The sequence below is a fragment of the Mustela lutreola genome, chromosome 1 (assembly GCF_030435805.1).
Source record: "Mustela lutreola isolate mMusLut2 chromosome 1, mMusLut2.pri, whole genome shotgun sequence".
Classification (NCBI taxonomy): domain Eukaryota; kingdom Metazoa; phylum Chordata; class Mammalia; order Carnivora; family Mustelidae; genus Mustela; species Mustela lutreola.
Window position 1 is genome coordinate 119,623,125 of NC_081290.1, and position 15,651 is coordinate 119,638,775.

General features: G+C 38.1%; 1 protein-coding gene across 1 annotated transcript; it reads right to left on the reverse strand.

Annotated features, from left to right (window-relative positions):
• Nucleotides 1-278: 278 nt before the first annotated feature.
• Nucleotides 279-8,556, reverse strand: SPP1 (secreted phosphoprotein 1). The gene is made up of 6 exons (XM_059173295.1): nucleotides 8,431-8,556; nucleotides 7,032-7,096; nucleotides 6,881-6,919; nucleotides 3,669-3,710; nucleotides 1,986-2,264; nucleotides 279-1,120 (listed from the first exon to the last, which is right to left on the reverse strand). Exons 2-6 carry the CDS (start codon nucleotides 7,083-7,085, stop codon nucleotides 716-718), a joined length of 819 nt encoding a protein of 272 aa, XP_059029278.1. The 5' UTR covers nucleotides 7,086-7,096; nucleotides 8,431-8,556; the 3' UTR covers nucleotides 279-715.
• Nucleotides 8,557-15,651: the final 7,095 nt, after the last annotated feature.

Here is a 15,651-nt window from a genome sequence, read left to right on the forward strand (position 1 = left end):
TCGGTTCACTAAAGTAGTAAGAGATTGCTAAGACAGTATATCTTGAATGCTCTCAGCACAAAAAAGAAATGATGGTTATGTAACAGGACTGAGAAAGTGACAAGTTAGAGGTGTTAGCTAGTGCAATGGTGGTGATCATTTTCAGTACGAGTGTATCAAATCGTCATGTGCTATACTTTACACTTACACAATGTTATAAATCATTTATATTTCAATAAAGTTGTGGGAAAATAAAAAGAGGAAAAGAAAAAGAAAAAAAGAAAAAGATACCACTAAACTCATTATATCTGAGACTAAGATTTATTCACACACACACACAAAAATAATCACAACCAAATATATACTAATTTAAAAAAGAAATGTTATAGTGACGTAAAGTTTTATATTCTCTTTTTATAAGTGTGTAAAAGTATTTTGTTTGTTTCTACATAAATTTCTATTCATAAAAGAAGAGCAAACATTACAATGCAGTGACAGCTTGCGTTTCTTCTATGAAAAGAACATAGACCAAACCCTGAAGCTTTTAGTTTACAAGGCTGTTACCATGAAGCCACACACTAAACTAATGATCAAAACTGGTATCTCTTTCCAGATCCATATACATATACCTTCACCAACTAAGCTGAGAAATAAGCATTTCATATTGTCTCCCATCCTGCTACAGTGTATTTTTTCTTTTTACTAAAAGCAGAGTAAGAAATTTCATTTTCTCCATCTAATTGACCTCAGTAGATGCACTGTCTAGTTCATGAGAGATGTGAAATTTCAGGTGCTTATCTTCTTCCACACTCCCGGAGTCTAGGACTTGCTCATTTTCGTGGCTTTGAACAATATAGATGCTGAGTTCACTGCTGACTTCAGAATTTTCCTGACTACCAATCTCCTGGGAATGCTTACTGCTCTCATCACTTGCTCTCAGCTTATACTCCCTGGTGTGCCTGCGGTCCTTGGTTTCCATACTATGGTCATCCATCTGACTGGTTTCCTGACTGTGTCTTGCGTGGCTGCCCCTGTCAGAAGTTCCTTGCACTGTCTGGGAAAGAAGGTCAGCATTGAAGTCCTCTTCCGTACTCTCACTTTTCACAAGTGATGTCAAGTCCTCCTCTGTAGAATCAGGATACTGAATCACAGAACAAATGGAAGAAGAATTAAATGAAGAACCAAGGATGGGGACAGTCTAATTCTGCTTTCTAACTTTTAGACCAATTATACTGAAAATTGTCTAAATTTGGCTGCAGCAGAAAACAGGACTAGCGTGTTACTTTGTATTTAACCGAGTCTTTTCACATATTCATCTCCTTTAGTTTAATAGATACATCAATTATGCATATGATAAAGACTATGATGTAGGTCTCATGATCTCTGTTTTACATAAAGGGAAAGTGAAAAAAGTGAAAGAGTAAAACGATTAGTAAGTGGCAAGGCTATGTGTCAAATTCAGATCCTTCAACTATGGATTAAACAAAATTTGCAACCCTACAGTTCATCTCAGGTATTTAACTTCAAAGCATGACCATTATATTGTGAAAATAGTTGCTGTTTTCCAAAGTTGTTTTCTTTAATCTAAAAAAGTGAATAGAATAAAATGCTTTAGAGCCAGGATTTGGGAAAAGATCATTGTTATTGAGAGACAAAAGTAGGGAGAAATTGCATGAACTTAAATGTAAAATCACCAAATGAAAAAATGTTTCGTGTTCAATAGTCATAAATTAGAGGCACTTGGGTGGCTCAGTCGGTTTAGCGCCAGACTCTTGATTTTGGCTCAGGTTGTGAGCTCAGGGTGGAGTCTATGTGTCCGTCTCCCCACCCCCCCCTTCCCCTCCTCCTGCTCTCTCTCTACAATAAATAATTTTTAAAAAACTTTAAAAAGTCATAAATTAATAATTCCTACTGAATGAATGAATGAATAAATGAATGTGAATAGACACACTCTGGTTTCCTAGAATAGGGCTCAAGTCATCGTCTGTGTCTGTTTAAGGATTTACCTGGACTTCATATGTGTGGGACATCTTCAATCTGGACCTCAGTCCATGAGCCATACTATCACCTCGGCCATCATTTGAGTCTCTTGTGGGGACAGATGGAGTGAAAAATTGGGTTGCTGGAATGTCAGTGGGAAAATCAGTGACCACTTCGTCAGACTCATCAGACTGCTTAGAGTCATCATCTACGTCATCGGAATCCACAGAATCCTGACTGTCCACATCATCTCTGTCATCGTCATCCACATCTTCATGGCTTTCATCGGACTTGCTTGAGAGGGTCTAGAAAACAAGATGGCCAGAAAAATTGGGGTAATAGTTTTTTATTTTCCCTTAGTCTTTCCTGGTGCATTTGTCTTACAGACTAATTTGGTTCCAGAATCTTTGCATTCGCAACAGTGTATTCAGTGGTTTCTAGGAGCAAAGTGAGTATCTTCCAACTTCTTTTTTAACACCAGGATGAATGGAATCATAATCTGAGGTATTTTTCTTGCTCTTCCACAAATAATTACTTTCATAGACATTTTCAAGCCATATATGTGAGTATAATGTTTCCATGGATAACATTGCTTTTCCTTATTCATATTAGATATTATTTAAATTACCAAATTCAATGATGAAATGAATACAGATACATAATTGTGATATTACTTTTTATTTGAAATGATAATTCTCAGATTGGAGCATCCATGTTTTAATGCATATACTAAAACCTAAAACTACCCCCTTATCAGCATGCATAAGCAAGAGGTGACTCCATTATGCTTGTCTGTCAACTGCAACTCAAAGCTGTCAACCAAATTAATCATTGAATATCTATTAAACTTCTGATTAGCAAATAAACTGGATTATTTATCTAACTTTCCTAGTTAGAAATTCTTTGCATATTTAAACAGATGTTAAGGAGAGCAAATTTAACTTATCTCTTTGTTTAGCAAATATATCAATAGTCTTAATAAAAAACAATAGCTGTCACCTAAACCATTATGTTTAGGAACAGAAATGTTCCCCTGAGATTAAAATCTTGGCTTTCCTAGGCATTATTCGATGCTTATCAGATAGTAGATAAGACATTTACAAAATACCTTAATGAAAATGTTAAGAGGCTTACTATTTCAAATAACAGGCATTAGTAAACATTTCCTGCTACACTAAACTTATCTGAAGAAACCTGGTATTTCTTTCTTTTCTTTTTTTTTTTTTTTTTATTAACGTATAGTGTATTATTTGCTTCAGGGGCACAGGTCTGTGAATCATCAGGCTTACACAATTCACAGCACTCCCCATAGTACATACCCTCCCCAGTGTCCCATCACCCAGCCACCCTCTCCCTCCCTCTCAACCCCCCAGCAGCCTTCGGTTTGTTTCCTGAGATTAAGAGTCTCCTATGGTTTGTCTCCCTCCCAATCCCATCTTGTTTCATTTTTTCCCTCCTTACCCCCAACAGCCCCCTGCGCTGCCTCTCAAATTCCTCATATCAGCGAGATCATATGATAATGAAACCTGGTATTTCTAAAGGTTAGTAAATACATTTTTTTTGGAGCAGGTTTTAAATTGGCAATTTACTGTAACATTTGCTAATAGAATATTGTCGGAATCAAACTCAGGCCTTGTCATTAGGAGAAAGAGTGGCTTCTTTCATCTCTCTGTGGCATGGACGGCTTCTGACTCACGGTGAGGACTCACCTTTTGTTGAAAATCATCATTTTCTTGAGAGAGCACAGTGTTCTGGAGAAAGAGGGACACATATCAGTTTATATCAAACATATCTCATATTTTAATTCAAAAGTTAGCCTTTGCTATCCAAAGCAGGTCTTATTTTTCAGCCTCATAAGTGGGTGGCTTGAAGTGGGGAAAAGCTGACATAACCAGATCAATTGCTATCTTAAGCTCACATTTACTGTCAGGCAGGAAGGATCCGTTTAATTGGCCTGAATGTTGTTGTTCTTTAATTGTGAGAAATTTAATTCTTAAAATTAGTTAAAATTAAAAATACCTGTAGCGCTAGGAAAGTCTGCTTTTGAGATGGGTCAGGCTTTAGCCATGTAGCTATAGCACCTGGGTATTTGTGGTAAAGCTACAAAAAATGTTGCATATTTGTCATTATTAAAGAAAGAAACATAAGGATCTCTAAGTGATAAACTGAAAAAACAACTGTACTTCACTGATCTTGATAGATAAGTGTAATATGCCTCTCTATGGTTAACCAGAGCCTGAGACACCTCACATTTCCTTTCTCCTGCAGATTCATTTCATACACTCTTATATAGTACTGCCTTAGATCAGGCATCCTTTCAAAGTGATTTACAAATATTCATTTAATCCTCTCAACCCCCTGTGAGATAGGTATCATTATTCCCATTTTACAGATCAAGAGAAACTCAGCCACAAAGAAATTAAGTGGCAGAGTCGGGGTTCAAACCTATGCAGACTAGCTCTTCTCAATGAGGCATTGTGTGCCTGCTGGACACCGGGCATTCCTGTCCTGTGCTTACTAGCTTAAATATCCCCTCAGATAAAGCATGTCTAAAGCAGAGGTGCCCTTAATTAGTGGTGATCTTCACTGTTCCCTCTATGGAACAAGGAGGAACTCTCTGAGGCTGGTTGTCTGATACAGTATCCTCCGGTCGTATAGCATATGGTTGTTTAATTTAATTAAAATGGAATATAATAAAAAAGTCAGTTCCTCAGTTGCAGTAGCTACGTTGTGGGTTCAGGAGCCACATGTGTCTAGTTGCGTTCTGGGTGGACCATGCAGAACTATAATATTATTATAATATTAACATCATGGCACAGAAGTTCCATTGCTCCATGGTGTCAGAGGTGTGAGTGGAATGGTCTTTCCTTTAGCCAAGTTATTTATCTGGAAAATGACTATCCTAGGACAGAGAATGGAAATCGCTCTGAGTAAGTGTCATCTGATAGGCTGTATCACCCAGAGCCAATCCCTTCCCTTCCCTGTCCTTGAGAATGAGAGCCCTGGCCAGTTCCATGGGTCCCTTTCACAGCCAGCCACTGGGTGGGGGAGGGGCAGGGAGGCAACCAGTCAGCAGCACTTGGTCTTTTCTCCAGGGCTGGCTCCAACTGGAGCAGTGTCATAGTGGGCTTCTCTGAAAGCTTTTGCTGGAGGAAAGGGTTCCTTGCTTTAAAAGAAGTGAAACTAGAGTTCTAGAGGAGTTCCAAGTCCCCCCCCCTCTTTTAAATTTAAAAATATATAAAGAGGATATGTAAATATGTTATAATTTATATATATTTAATATATATATTTCCTGCTGCTACATATAATATGCGCTCAGAGAGAAGGCATTTGTAAGTTAAATTTATGATTTAAAATAAGGTACCATGAGGACAATATAGGTGAACAAAACAAATAGATTAAAACCCCCTGATAGTCGTAACACTCGCAGACAACAATGCTCATCTTCAGAGGGATAGCCTTATAACTTTCACATATTTCCGACTAGCTCTAAATTTCTAGGATGCTGGAAGGTTGAGCTCTTCACTTATCTCCTCAATGGAACTGAATAATTTTAAACTGTTATAGCTTTATGTGCCACATTAATTCTATGAAAAAGTCACCAATTCTTGCCTCATATAGTGTGAACTCTATCTTCTCTGTAAATGTTAATTTTTCTGTCCTATTGTTTTCTCAAATCAGTTGGAAAACAGACATGCGTCTACCTACCTAGTTGCACATCCAAACACATGCAGCAAAGTTCTCCTAATGACTTCATTCAGCAATCTCTTTTCAGTGACCCCAGGCAACTCTATACAGGCCTTTATTCTGTTTATCTGGGATTGAACTCTGTGTGCCTTTTAGCCTGAGCTTCTCAGAACAATGCCCATTTGTTATTTGGCTGGCACAGTTTCACCCATTTTGGAAGGACATGTACATCTATTGATTTCATCTTAGGTTTGGTTAGGAAATTGTTAAAGTCAGCTGACAAGCATAACAGATCCAAACAGCATAAAAACCTTTCTTTTTATAATGGGTTCCTTAGCCAATATCTTAGGAGATATTATGAATCATACAAACTGTCCAATGTGTGAGACAGATTTTAAACTCAGTAAGCAAAGGATGGAATTTTCTATGTCTAGTACAGTATGTTGACTCATGGAAAGAAAAAGTCACATGACTTCATAGAATTCCTTTTACATAAATGATAATGGCCCAAAGAACTAGTTTGGTGTTAAGAATGTGTATTTACTAAAGGCTATACAGATCCTCCTCAACTTGCAATGGGGGTATGTCCCAGTAAACCCATCACATGCTGAAAATATGGTAGGTCAAAGATGGATTTATTACACCTAACCTGCTGGGCATCATAGCCCCTCTTAGGGCTTAAACATGAGCTTAAACATGCTCAGAGTGTTTACATTAGTTGGCAGTTGGGCAAAAGGCACATAACACAAAGCCCATTTTATAATAAAGTCATGAACATCTCATTGAATGTATTGAATACTAAAAGTGAAAAATGGAATTGTCGTGTGAGTACAGAATGGTTGAAAGCATATCGGTGTTTACCCTTGTGATGGCCTGGCTGATTGGGAGCTGTGACTCACTACTGTTGCCTAGCATCCCAAGAAAGTATTGTTCCATACATTGGTAGCCCAGGAAAAGGTCTAAATTCAAAATTTGAAGTATGGTTTCCATTAAATGCATATGGCTCACCCACCATGATGAAGTTGAAAAATTGTAAATGGAACCGTCGTTAAGTCGGCGACCATCTGTAACTGTGCTTAGTACTGGCCTAAGTTGAAAGCCGGTAGTCAATAAATACTTATTAATTAACAGCATGACTATGAAAATAAGTAAAATGGCAACAAATATGTATGTAGTGCCTCTCGTGCAGCTGCATAAATCATCTGACTGCATGATAAACCTGAAAGATGCTTACCTGCTTTTCCTCAGAGCTCCCAGAATCGGCCTGCTTAATCTTTGAAACAGAAAAGATCAAGAGAGATTACAATGTGAATGTGTTCCTAGCACAGGGGAGCACACAATTCATTTATTTTGAGAAATATCCTTTAAGATTCAGTTGTACTCACCGGAATCGCATAGGCAATGCCTAAGAGGCAAAAGCAAATCACTGCAATTTTCATGGTGATTTTTCCTGCAAAATATTTTGTAAGGAATATTTGATTTCTTTGTAGGGTAAAATGGTGATACCTGTTTATGCTAGTACACTACAAAATTATTACAAATAAAATATATTTCCTGTAGAATATTTTCTACTTTTTGGAGAAAACATATGTTTTAATCAGCATGGCCTTTTGAGTTGCTATTTGTAATGCCTCCTTTTTACTCCATCTCTCACTATTAGGCAAGGGAGAGAGGAATCTCACAAGGCTATATTCAACTTTAAGATTTAGAATTCCAGGGACACCTGGGTGGCTCAGTCAATTAAGCGCCTGCCTTCGGCTCAGGTCATGATCCCAGGGCCCTGGGATGGAGTCCCACATGGGGCTTCTTGCTCAGCAGGGAGCCTGCTTCTCCCTCTTCCTGCTCTGCCTGTTCCGCCTGGAGCTCTCCATGTGCTTCTGCTCTCTCTCTGACAAATAAATAAATAAAATCTTAAAAGAAAAAAAAAAAAAAAAGATTTAGAGTCCCAGGGATTATACCATTACTATGTGACAGCTCAGCTATCCTAACCTAAAAACAGATCATTAGTAATTGAATTAAAACAATAAGCTGCTGTTGGAATGTTTATTTCTCAGGAAAGAAAAACACAAAGAGAGAGAAAATAAAACTATAGAAAGCAACTTGCTTTTTTCACTTTTCCAGCATGTATTTTAAGTGTGATTTTTAACTTAAATTATTAAAAAGGTACTACTTGGGTAAAATGAAGCTGTCTCAATGCTCAGTTATTTAAGAAAGGCATTCTAGAAATTTGAAACAAAACCCAAAACACTGAAAAAAGTCAACAGCTTTTCTATTCATGATAATAAGTCTGCATAGTGTCATACAGGTATCTTGGTGAGGAATTTAACAGCTAAATACAGAAGTGAAATATTCAGAAAGTTTTTTTCCCTTGCAAATAGGATGGATACATTTTTATCATTGAAACATAGCATAATTATTAGTTCACATTGCCACTAAAGATCCTTTTCCTTTTAAATGCTTCCACAGCCATCTACCCATTAAAAATAATATATATATAGTCATTCAAAAGGGGCATAGAATTTTTCTTTTTTTTTCTTGTTTGGAAGAAATCTTTCACTTCTTTTGAGGACTCCAAGCATTTTTGAGTTATATAAATGACTGGCTTTCAAAATTCCCAGTTACCTTTCTTCCAGGAAATCTGTAATACATCTGGCGTGCTCAATTAAAAGACTAAAACGGCATAAGTCTGCTTAACAGCTTTACAGTTCAGCTCTCTTCCTTACAACTTGCCCTTCCCACCCTGAAATGAAGCGGAATGCCTCGGACAGCGAGGTGCGGGCTTACCTTGCTCTGTGGCTGGCTGAGAAGAGAGCCCAGTCCTGGATGATGCTGCCTTGCTCGCCTTCTCCTCCTGCTGCTGACAGTCAGGACCTCCCAGAATTTAAATGCTGCTGCAGACATTCTCCACCAACACAGGGAGGCGGAGTAATGTGTCATGAGGTTTTTTTGCCACTGCCCAACCCACTTGCTCCCACACTTCCCCCTCTGGTTTTTGTGGTTAAAAAACAAAGAAGCAAACACAGAGAAACTACTCTAGAGTTCAAACATTACTGATGTACAATATCATTAACTAGGTGTTTCATTTATGGGATTAGCATTCAGCATCATGGAAGGGCATGTAGGGGTCCTGTAAAAAAGTGGGGAGGAATGACTAGTTCTTTGGGTTTATAATGTTTGAATTAGAAGGAAAAAAAAAAAAGAACATAAATCAGTCTTAAATGAAATGGAATAGATTTTGGTTTCTTTCAGATTAAATAACAGATAAGGTAATATATGCAACCAAATTTGCTTAATTTGCTTAATAGGTGCAAGGCTTTTGTTCAGGCGGAAGAGTTTAGAGAGGCTCCCTGCAGCCTTTCCTACTCCAGGCTCAGTGTTGTGATTTCAAGTATGTAGCAGTTTGTCATTTAGACAAATGACATTACTAACACTAAATTCCATGTTTATGCCCCTTAAGTTGGATTTACAATGACCGTTCAAGGACACGGATTTTTGTCGCACCATTTGAATTGTGTGGAGGTGGTGAATCGGGTAATTTGCTATATAAGACAGAAGAATGATAATTTACTCTATATGCTGCGGAAGTAAAGCAGCTTCTGACGAAGTGTTACTGCTTGAGAAGGCTGCTTCTGGGGCCAGAGTGTGGCTCTGAGTCCCACACTGACATCCATTAGCTGTTTGACCTTGAGCAAATCTCTTAGCCTGCCTGTATTTGTTTCTTCTTCTGTCAAATGAACATGATATTACGTTGCTCATGGGGTTTGTGAAAAGTTTAAATGAATCATGTGTAAAACTAACCATGCTATTACATGCATATTTTAAGCACTGTGTATGTTAACTATTCCTGAAATTTTTAGAAGAGCACGTTTTCACCATTTGTAGTATCTTTAAGTGGAATAGGTTATTAGGACGAGGTTAGATTATCAAGAGGGTAATTTGCACATCTGTATAGGAATGGATTGATTTACGAATCATCTTTTTTTCTAATTTTTCTACCAAATATATATAAAGTTTGTTACTTAATAAATAAAATGAAAAATATTTTTCTATATCAAAAAAAGCTTTACTGGGTATTTAAAAGGTATTTAAAGGAAAGAAAATTACAGATGAGTTTTGAGTATGGGACTAGAGAAACTAGGGGTAGCAAAGCTCTGAGTCCATTTTAAATATTTAATATTTTAAATATTTAATATTTGATATGTAATATTTAATACTGTTTTGAGATTACTTACTTAACTTCATCTACTTCTCTTAGTTGTGAAATGGGGGGCACACTATTCATTTACCTCACATCTCACAGTGTAAGAATTATATGACATTAAAGATAAATGGTTTTATTTATTATTAGTTCTATCTATGGTGTCAGCTCCTGTGTACTAAACGCTGCTTTTAATAGAAATATGGATTAAATAATTTCTTGCAGTGTAATCCCATAGGTTTTGGGACATTTGGTGGTGGGGGTATGTCTATTATGGATCCATTCCAAATGAGTTGGTATTGTTAATTGGTGGGACCTAATCACACATTTTAATAATTCAGATGGGGGCACCTGAGTTGCTCAGTGGGTTTAGCCTCTGCCTTCGGCTCAGGTCATGGTCTCGGGGTCCTGGGATTGAGCCCCACATTGGGCTCTCTGCTCAGCAGGGAACCTGCTTCTCCCTCTCTCACCTTCTCTGCCTTATTGAGATCTCTCTCTGTCAAAAAAAAGAAAAAAAATTAACTCAGATGGCAGCTATCTCTATAAAACATAAAGCATACAGGTTATGAAGTTTCAAAATAGATTTCTTAGTTTTGCTTTTAAAAAAATTGTTTTTTCCCTTTAAACATATTACCCACATAAATTTGTCATGTTGTCCATTTAGTGTGTGTGTGGGGGGAGTTCACAAATTCTAAAAACAAGATTTCCACAGGACTCACTATGGTTTACTTTGTGCCCACGAGAATGACTTAATACAAATTTAGAGAGTTATAGGAATAGGTTTTGCTGCAGTGGAGCCATGTTGAGATGAACCCTATGACCCACTCCAGGACTCTTCTGGTCATAGCTCCACAGTGCCACACGATGGCAGCATTTCTGAAAGGGATTTCGGACCATAAATCTGGTTCTGTTTTCTCATTCTGGCAGCAGGATAAGACCTGTCACATATATAATGACAAAACTGTAAAACAGCTGTGGGGCCTTCCATTTCTTGGAATGCCAGGTGAGAAAATATTTCCCAACAATGCTCCACTACACAATAATAAGGAACACAGAGGCCAAGAGAATGAAAGCATTCCTGTTTTGCTATGTCATAGCTTACAGCAGTCCCAGGTAGACGCTATTGTCTCCTTCCCCACTTCCCACACTCACTCAAAACGTTACTGATTCCGAGATCTCACTCAGAGGAAACACTTACTAATTCACAGTTAAGAATGTGTCTGGGATGCTTCAGAGATGAGAGGATAAAGTGATTTGTAATAGAGGCAGTTGTGCAAAGTATGAAATGGATAGCGTGTTCATTCTGACTTTTTAAAAGGCTCCTTCTTCTTGCTTTTTGTAATTAAACATGCCACTGACACTAATTGTTTTCTGAATAAGATTTTCCAGCTGTCAGAATTAGTGTGTTAAATGATTAAGGTCAGAAAGTCTTAATTGGGGGTGCCTGGGTGGCTCAGTGGGTTGAGCCGCTGCCTTTGGCTCAGGTCATGATCTCAGGGTCTTGGGATCGAGCCCCGCATCGGGCTCTCTGCTCAGCAGGGAGCCTGCTTCCCTCTCTCTCTCTCTGCCTGCCTCTCTGTCTACTTGTGATCTCTCCCTGTCAAATAAATAAATAACATATTAATAAAAAAAGTCTTAATTGGGAGGTTTGATCTATTTCCATTCTTGTTTAGGCTAATGAATGCTTGGTTGTTAGAGTCAAAATGTCAAATCCATCAAATTCCTTGTAAATCTTGTACGGGGAAAGGAAAAAGTTTAGTTGTTAAGCCGCAATACAAAGAGGGATTTATGATTGTAAAATATAGACACTATAAGAAGACATATGGGACATATAAAAAAGTGTTTTTTTCTTGAATGACATAAAAATTCTCAAGTGGAAAAATTGAGGTTCCAGATGTCACTGTTTTGTGGAGATTTGTGTGTGTGTGTGTGTTTGTTTTGTTTGTTTTTCTTTTTTAAAGATTTTATTTATTTACTTATTTGACAGAGAGACAGAGAGAGATGCAACACAAGCGGGGGGAGTGGGAGAGGGAGAAGCAGGCTTCCCGCTGAGCAGGGAGGCTGATGTGGGGTTCAATCCCAGGACCCTGGGATCGTGATCTGAGCCGAAGGCAGACAGACACTCAATGACTGAGCCACCCAGGCACCCCGTTGTGGAGTTTTTAAAATACCGACTTCCAGTTTATTTGGGTATTTCTAATCACATTCTTGGTAAGGTATAATCAACTACTTAAACTTTTTCAGCTCTGCAAATAATGATTTTTTTCATCTGAAACAATGTCCAGGTAAAAATCCAGTGTCTTGGGTACCATCACTAATCTGGCAGAGAGAAGTAAGGAACTGTAAGTAGCTAAGCAGAAACCTCTCACACTATTCATCATTTGTTGTCTAAGGAAGAGGGTCATTATTTATTAGAGGAAAGGAAACAAGGGAGGAAGAAAAGAGGGTGCTATTTTTAAGTTCAGATACTAAATTAGAACATTTCAGAAATAGAAAAAACACCATAAAACTTTTATGTTATTGCTCAATAACTTAAATAATGTTCAGCTCCTGAAGAAAGTGGCCTTACTATTGGTAAAAATTACTTTCGTTTAAAACAAAAGAGAAAAGTTTCATTTTAGGCACATAGAATGGTTATAGAGTAAATATTCAACAAGTTGTTAGAGCTTAACCACTCAATTCTGCTTCCTTAAAAAATTTTGAGCACATAGTTTGTGCTTATCAATCCCATGTACTGGGCTTGAATTCAGTATATCATATGTGGTTATCTAATATTTGCTGGTACTCAAGAATCAGATAGTGTTTTTCTATTAAAGTATTATTACCAACTCTGAGAGCATTCTAACACTCTTTAAGTGGTAGATTCTTTGAAGTGGACTTAACTTATTAATTTTTTTTAAAGATTTTATTTATTTATTTGACAGACAGAGATCACAAGTAGGCAGAGAGGCAGGTGGAAAGAGAGAGGAGGGAGCAGGCTTCCTGCAGAGCAGAGAGCCTGATGTGGGGCTCGATCCCAGGACCCTGGGATCATGACCTGAGCTGAAGACAGAGGCTTTAACCCACTGAGCCACCCAGGTGCCCATAATTTTTTCTCTTAAAAGGACATCATTCTTACCTTCATGGAGTCTCATGGAGACTTTTATTCATGAAAATCAACTAAGAAATTTGGAACTTGTATAGCCAGTGAGGTTTAGGGAATGCATTAAATAGTAAACTCAGTGGGACTGTAGATAGGGAAAGGCATATGGTGGAGCCACTGTGTCTACACTGGAGTAGGGTGGGTATTTTGGGATTGAGCTCAGACAGGAATTCTCTCTTTCCACCCAACATCAATCACAGCAGCATAGAGGCCTATACCTATAGCAACATGAAGCTCATCATCAGACAGGATCCAAAATGTGTTGCGGGGGGGGCAAAGCTGCAGAATTGTACAAATACAAAGTCTAGCAGCTCAGGCCCCTATTAGTACAGAAACAGCATTTAGCCACAATAAGCAATCAGTGATCAGCATTCTGTAAATGTATTTGAGGGGAGAAAAGCATTCTTTGGAATTCATTGATCAGAATTCTTAAAATCTGATGTTTGAGGGTGCCTGGGTGGCTCAGTTGGTTGAGTGACTGCCTTTGGCTTGGGTCATGATCCCAGGGTCCTGGGATCAAGTCCCACATTGGGCTCTCTGCTCAGTGGGGAATCTGTTTCTCTCTCTTACTCTCCCTCTGTGTTCTCTCTCTCTCAAATAAATAAATAAATAAATAAAATCTTTTTAAAAAATCTCATGTTTGAATAATTTTTGGTAGAAAATCCATTGTAAGGTTAATATGAAAAAGTGAGCACATTATATGTTAATAAAAAGATAAAAAAAATTATTTAAAAAAAAGCGACCACTTCAATATAGAACAGAAGAAAATCTGAAGAGGACAAAACTAGACAACAAAAGAAGTGGCTAACTCGGTTCTTTTTCTAGCCACATTTGACTGAGTTTTTTGTTTTGTTTGTTTTGCCAGTTCCTATTAAGGAAGAACTCACATTAATGTCTCTAGTCTTTGAAACAGCATTTATGATTTTAAAAATATAGTAAAAAAATTAGTACTTAAAATTTGAGTCCTTTAATGTTTGAATTTTTTGATAAAATGAAAACCCATGATATGCTTATCCCATAGTTTATGTGTCAACAAATATTTATAAATGAAGAAAAAATTAACTCTATTGCAAAATATAAATAATTTTTATGTAAGCTGATTCATTCATGATTTTTTCTGATGCTTCCTTCAAGTCCCAAATTGAACATCTCCTCTGGTACCTATTAGAAGTCACTATTAGGCAGAACGGATTACACCTGAGAACTTTAGGCAAGATTCCAATGTCCAAGGAGGGCAGGCCAGGTGAATGCTTTTTTTTTTTTTTTTTTTACAGAATATGAGGTCCACTGAGGTCTAGCATTCTCCTGTCTCTACAGCCTTATCTTTCACTGACTCTCTCATAGTCTGTGCATCAAGCACACGGAGCCAGTTGGCGCTCCCCCAAGTGCCATGCTAGTTTAGGTCTCCATGCCTTTGTTCACACTCTGTGACACCCGTGCCTGGGATATCCCTCCAGTCCCATCCACACCTGCATGTGAAATACTTTCTTTCCAGACTTAATTCACATTAAGCAACAAGTCATCCCCTATAAAACCCTTTTGGACCTTAATAGAAATAGCCACTTCCACTTTTTGTAGGCACCTTGCCCAGGATCTAGCACAGCACCTATGGGAACTTTATTGCCATTACATGCTTGTCTCCTTACACTAAAGTAATCTCCCTCCAGGCAGGGCCTCCCTCTTACTCATGTTCGTATCCACCACTTCCTGTGAGCAAATCAGTGTCTGAGGAAGACGTGAGTGAAGGGACACACCTTTTATTAAGGCTGAGTCCTATGGATGCTCCATATAACGCTAACATTTAGCATCGGTTTCAGGGAATGAGAACAACTAACTGCTGGGGTCTCAGAATAATTTGAACAGGAATCTCCCGCTTATCTGCAGTTTCGCTCCACGGTTTCAGTTATGGCTAACAACTGGGCTAACAACTGCGTCTGAAAGCAGATAATCCTCCTCCTGTCGAATCGTCAGAAGGTCAATAGTAGCCTGACTGCGTCATTCCCCTCACTTCATCTCATCATGTAGGCGTTTTATCGTCTCACATCATCACAAGAAGGGTGAGTACAGTACACGATGTTTTGAGAAAGAGACCCATTCACGTAGCTTTTCTTTGTTATAATTGTTCTATTATTATTACGGTTACTACTTTCCTACAGTGCCTAATTCATAAATTAAACTTTGTCATAGGTATGTAAGTATAGGAAAAAAAATAGTATGTATATAAGGTTCAGTACTATCTGTAGTTTTAGGCATCCACTTGGGATCTTGGGGTGTACTCCTTCAGGTAAGGGAAGGACTGTATATAACATTTTATTTTTTAGATTTTATTTTATTATTATGTATTTATTTGACAGAGAGAGAGAGAAGGACAGCGAGAGAGGGAACACAAGCATGTTGGAGTAGGAGAGGGAGAAGCAGGCTTCCTACCTAGCAGAAAGCCCAATGCAGGGCTTGATCCCAAGACCCTGGGATTATGATCTGAGTCGAAGGCTGACGCTTAACGACTGAGCCACACAGACAACCCTGTATATATGTTTTAAAAATGCCATTCCAGAATCTGAAGAACCAGGATCTTTCCCCCTTATCTATGGGGTTCTGACAAGCCGTTTAGCTTGCCTGGGTCTCATGTTTCTTAATCAAGTTAATCTGGATTATTTTTAAGGTC

Coding starts and splice junctions, on each gene's coding strand:
- SPP1 (XM_059173295.1), bottom strand. CDS start 7,085: ATGAAAATTGCAGTGATTTGCTTTTGCCTCTTAGGCATTGCCTATGCG. Junction 6,920..7,031: donor GCATTGCCTATGCGATTCCG/GTGAGTACAACT, acceptor TCTGTTTCAAAG/ATTAAGCAGGCCGATTCTGG. Junction 3,711..6,880: donor GGAGCTCTGAGGAAAAGCAG/GTAAGCATCTTT, acceptor CTCTTTCTCCAG/AACACTGTGCTCTCTCAAGA.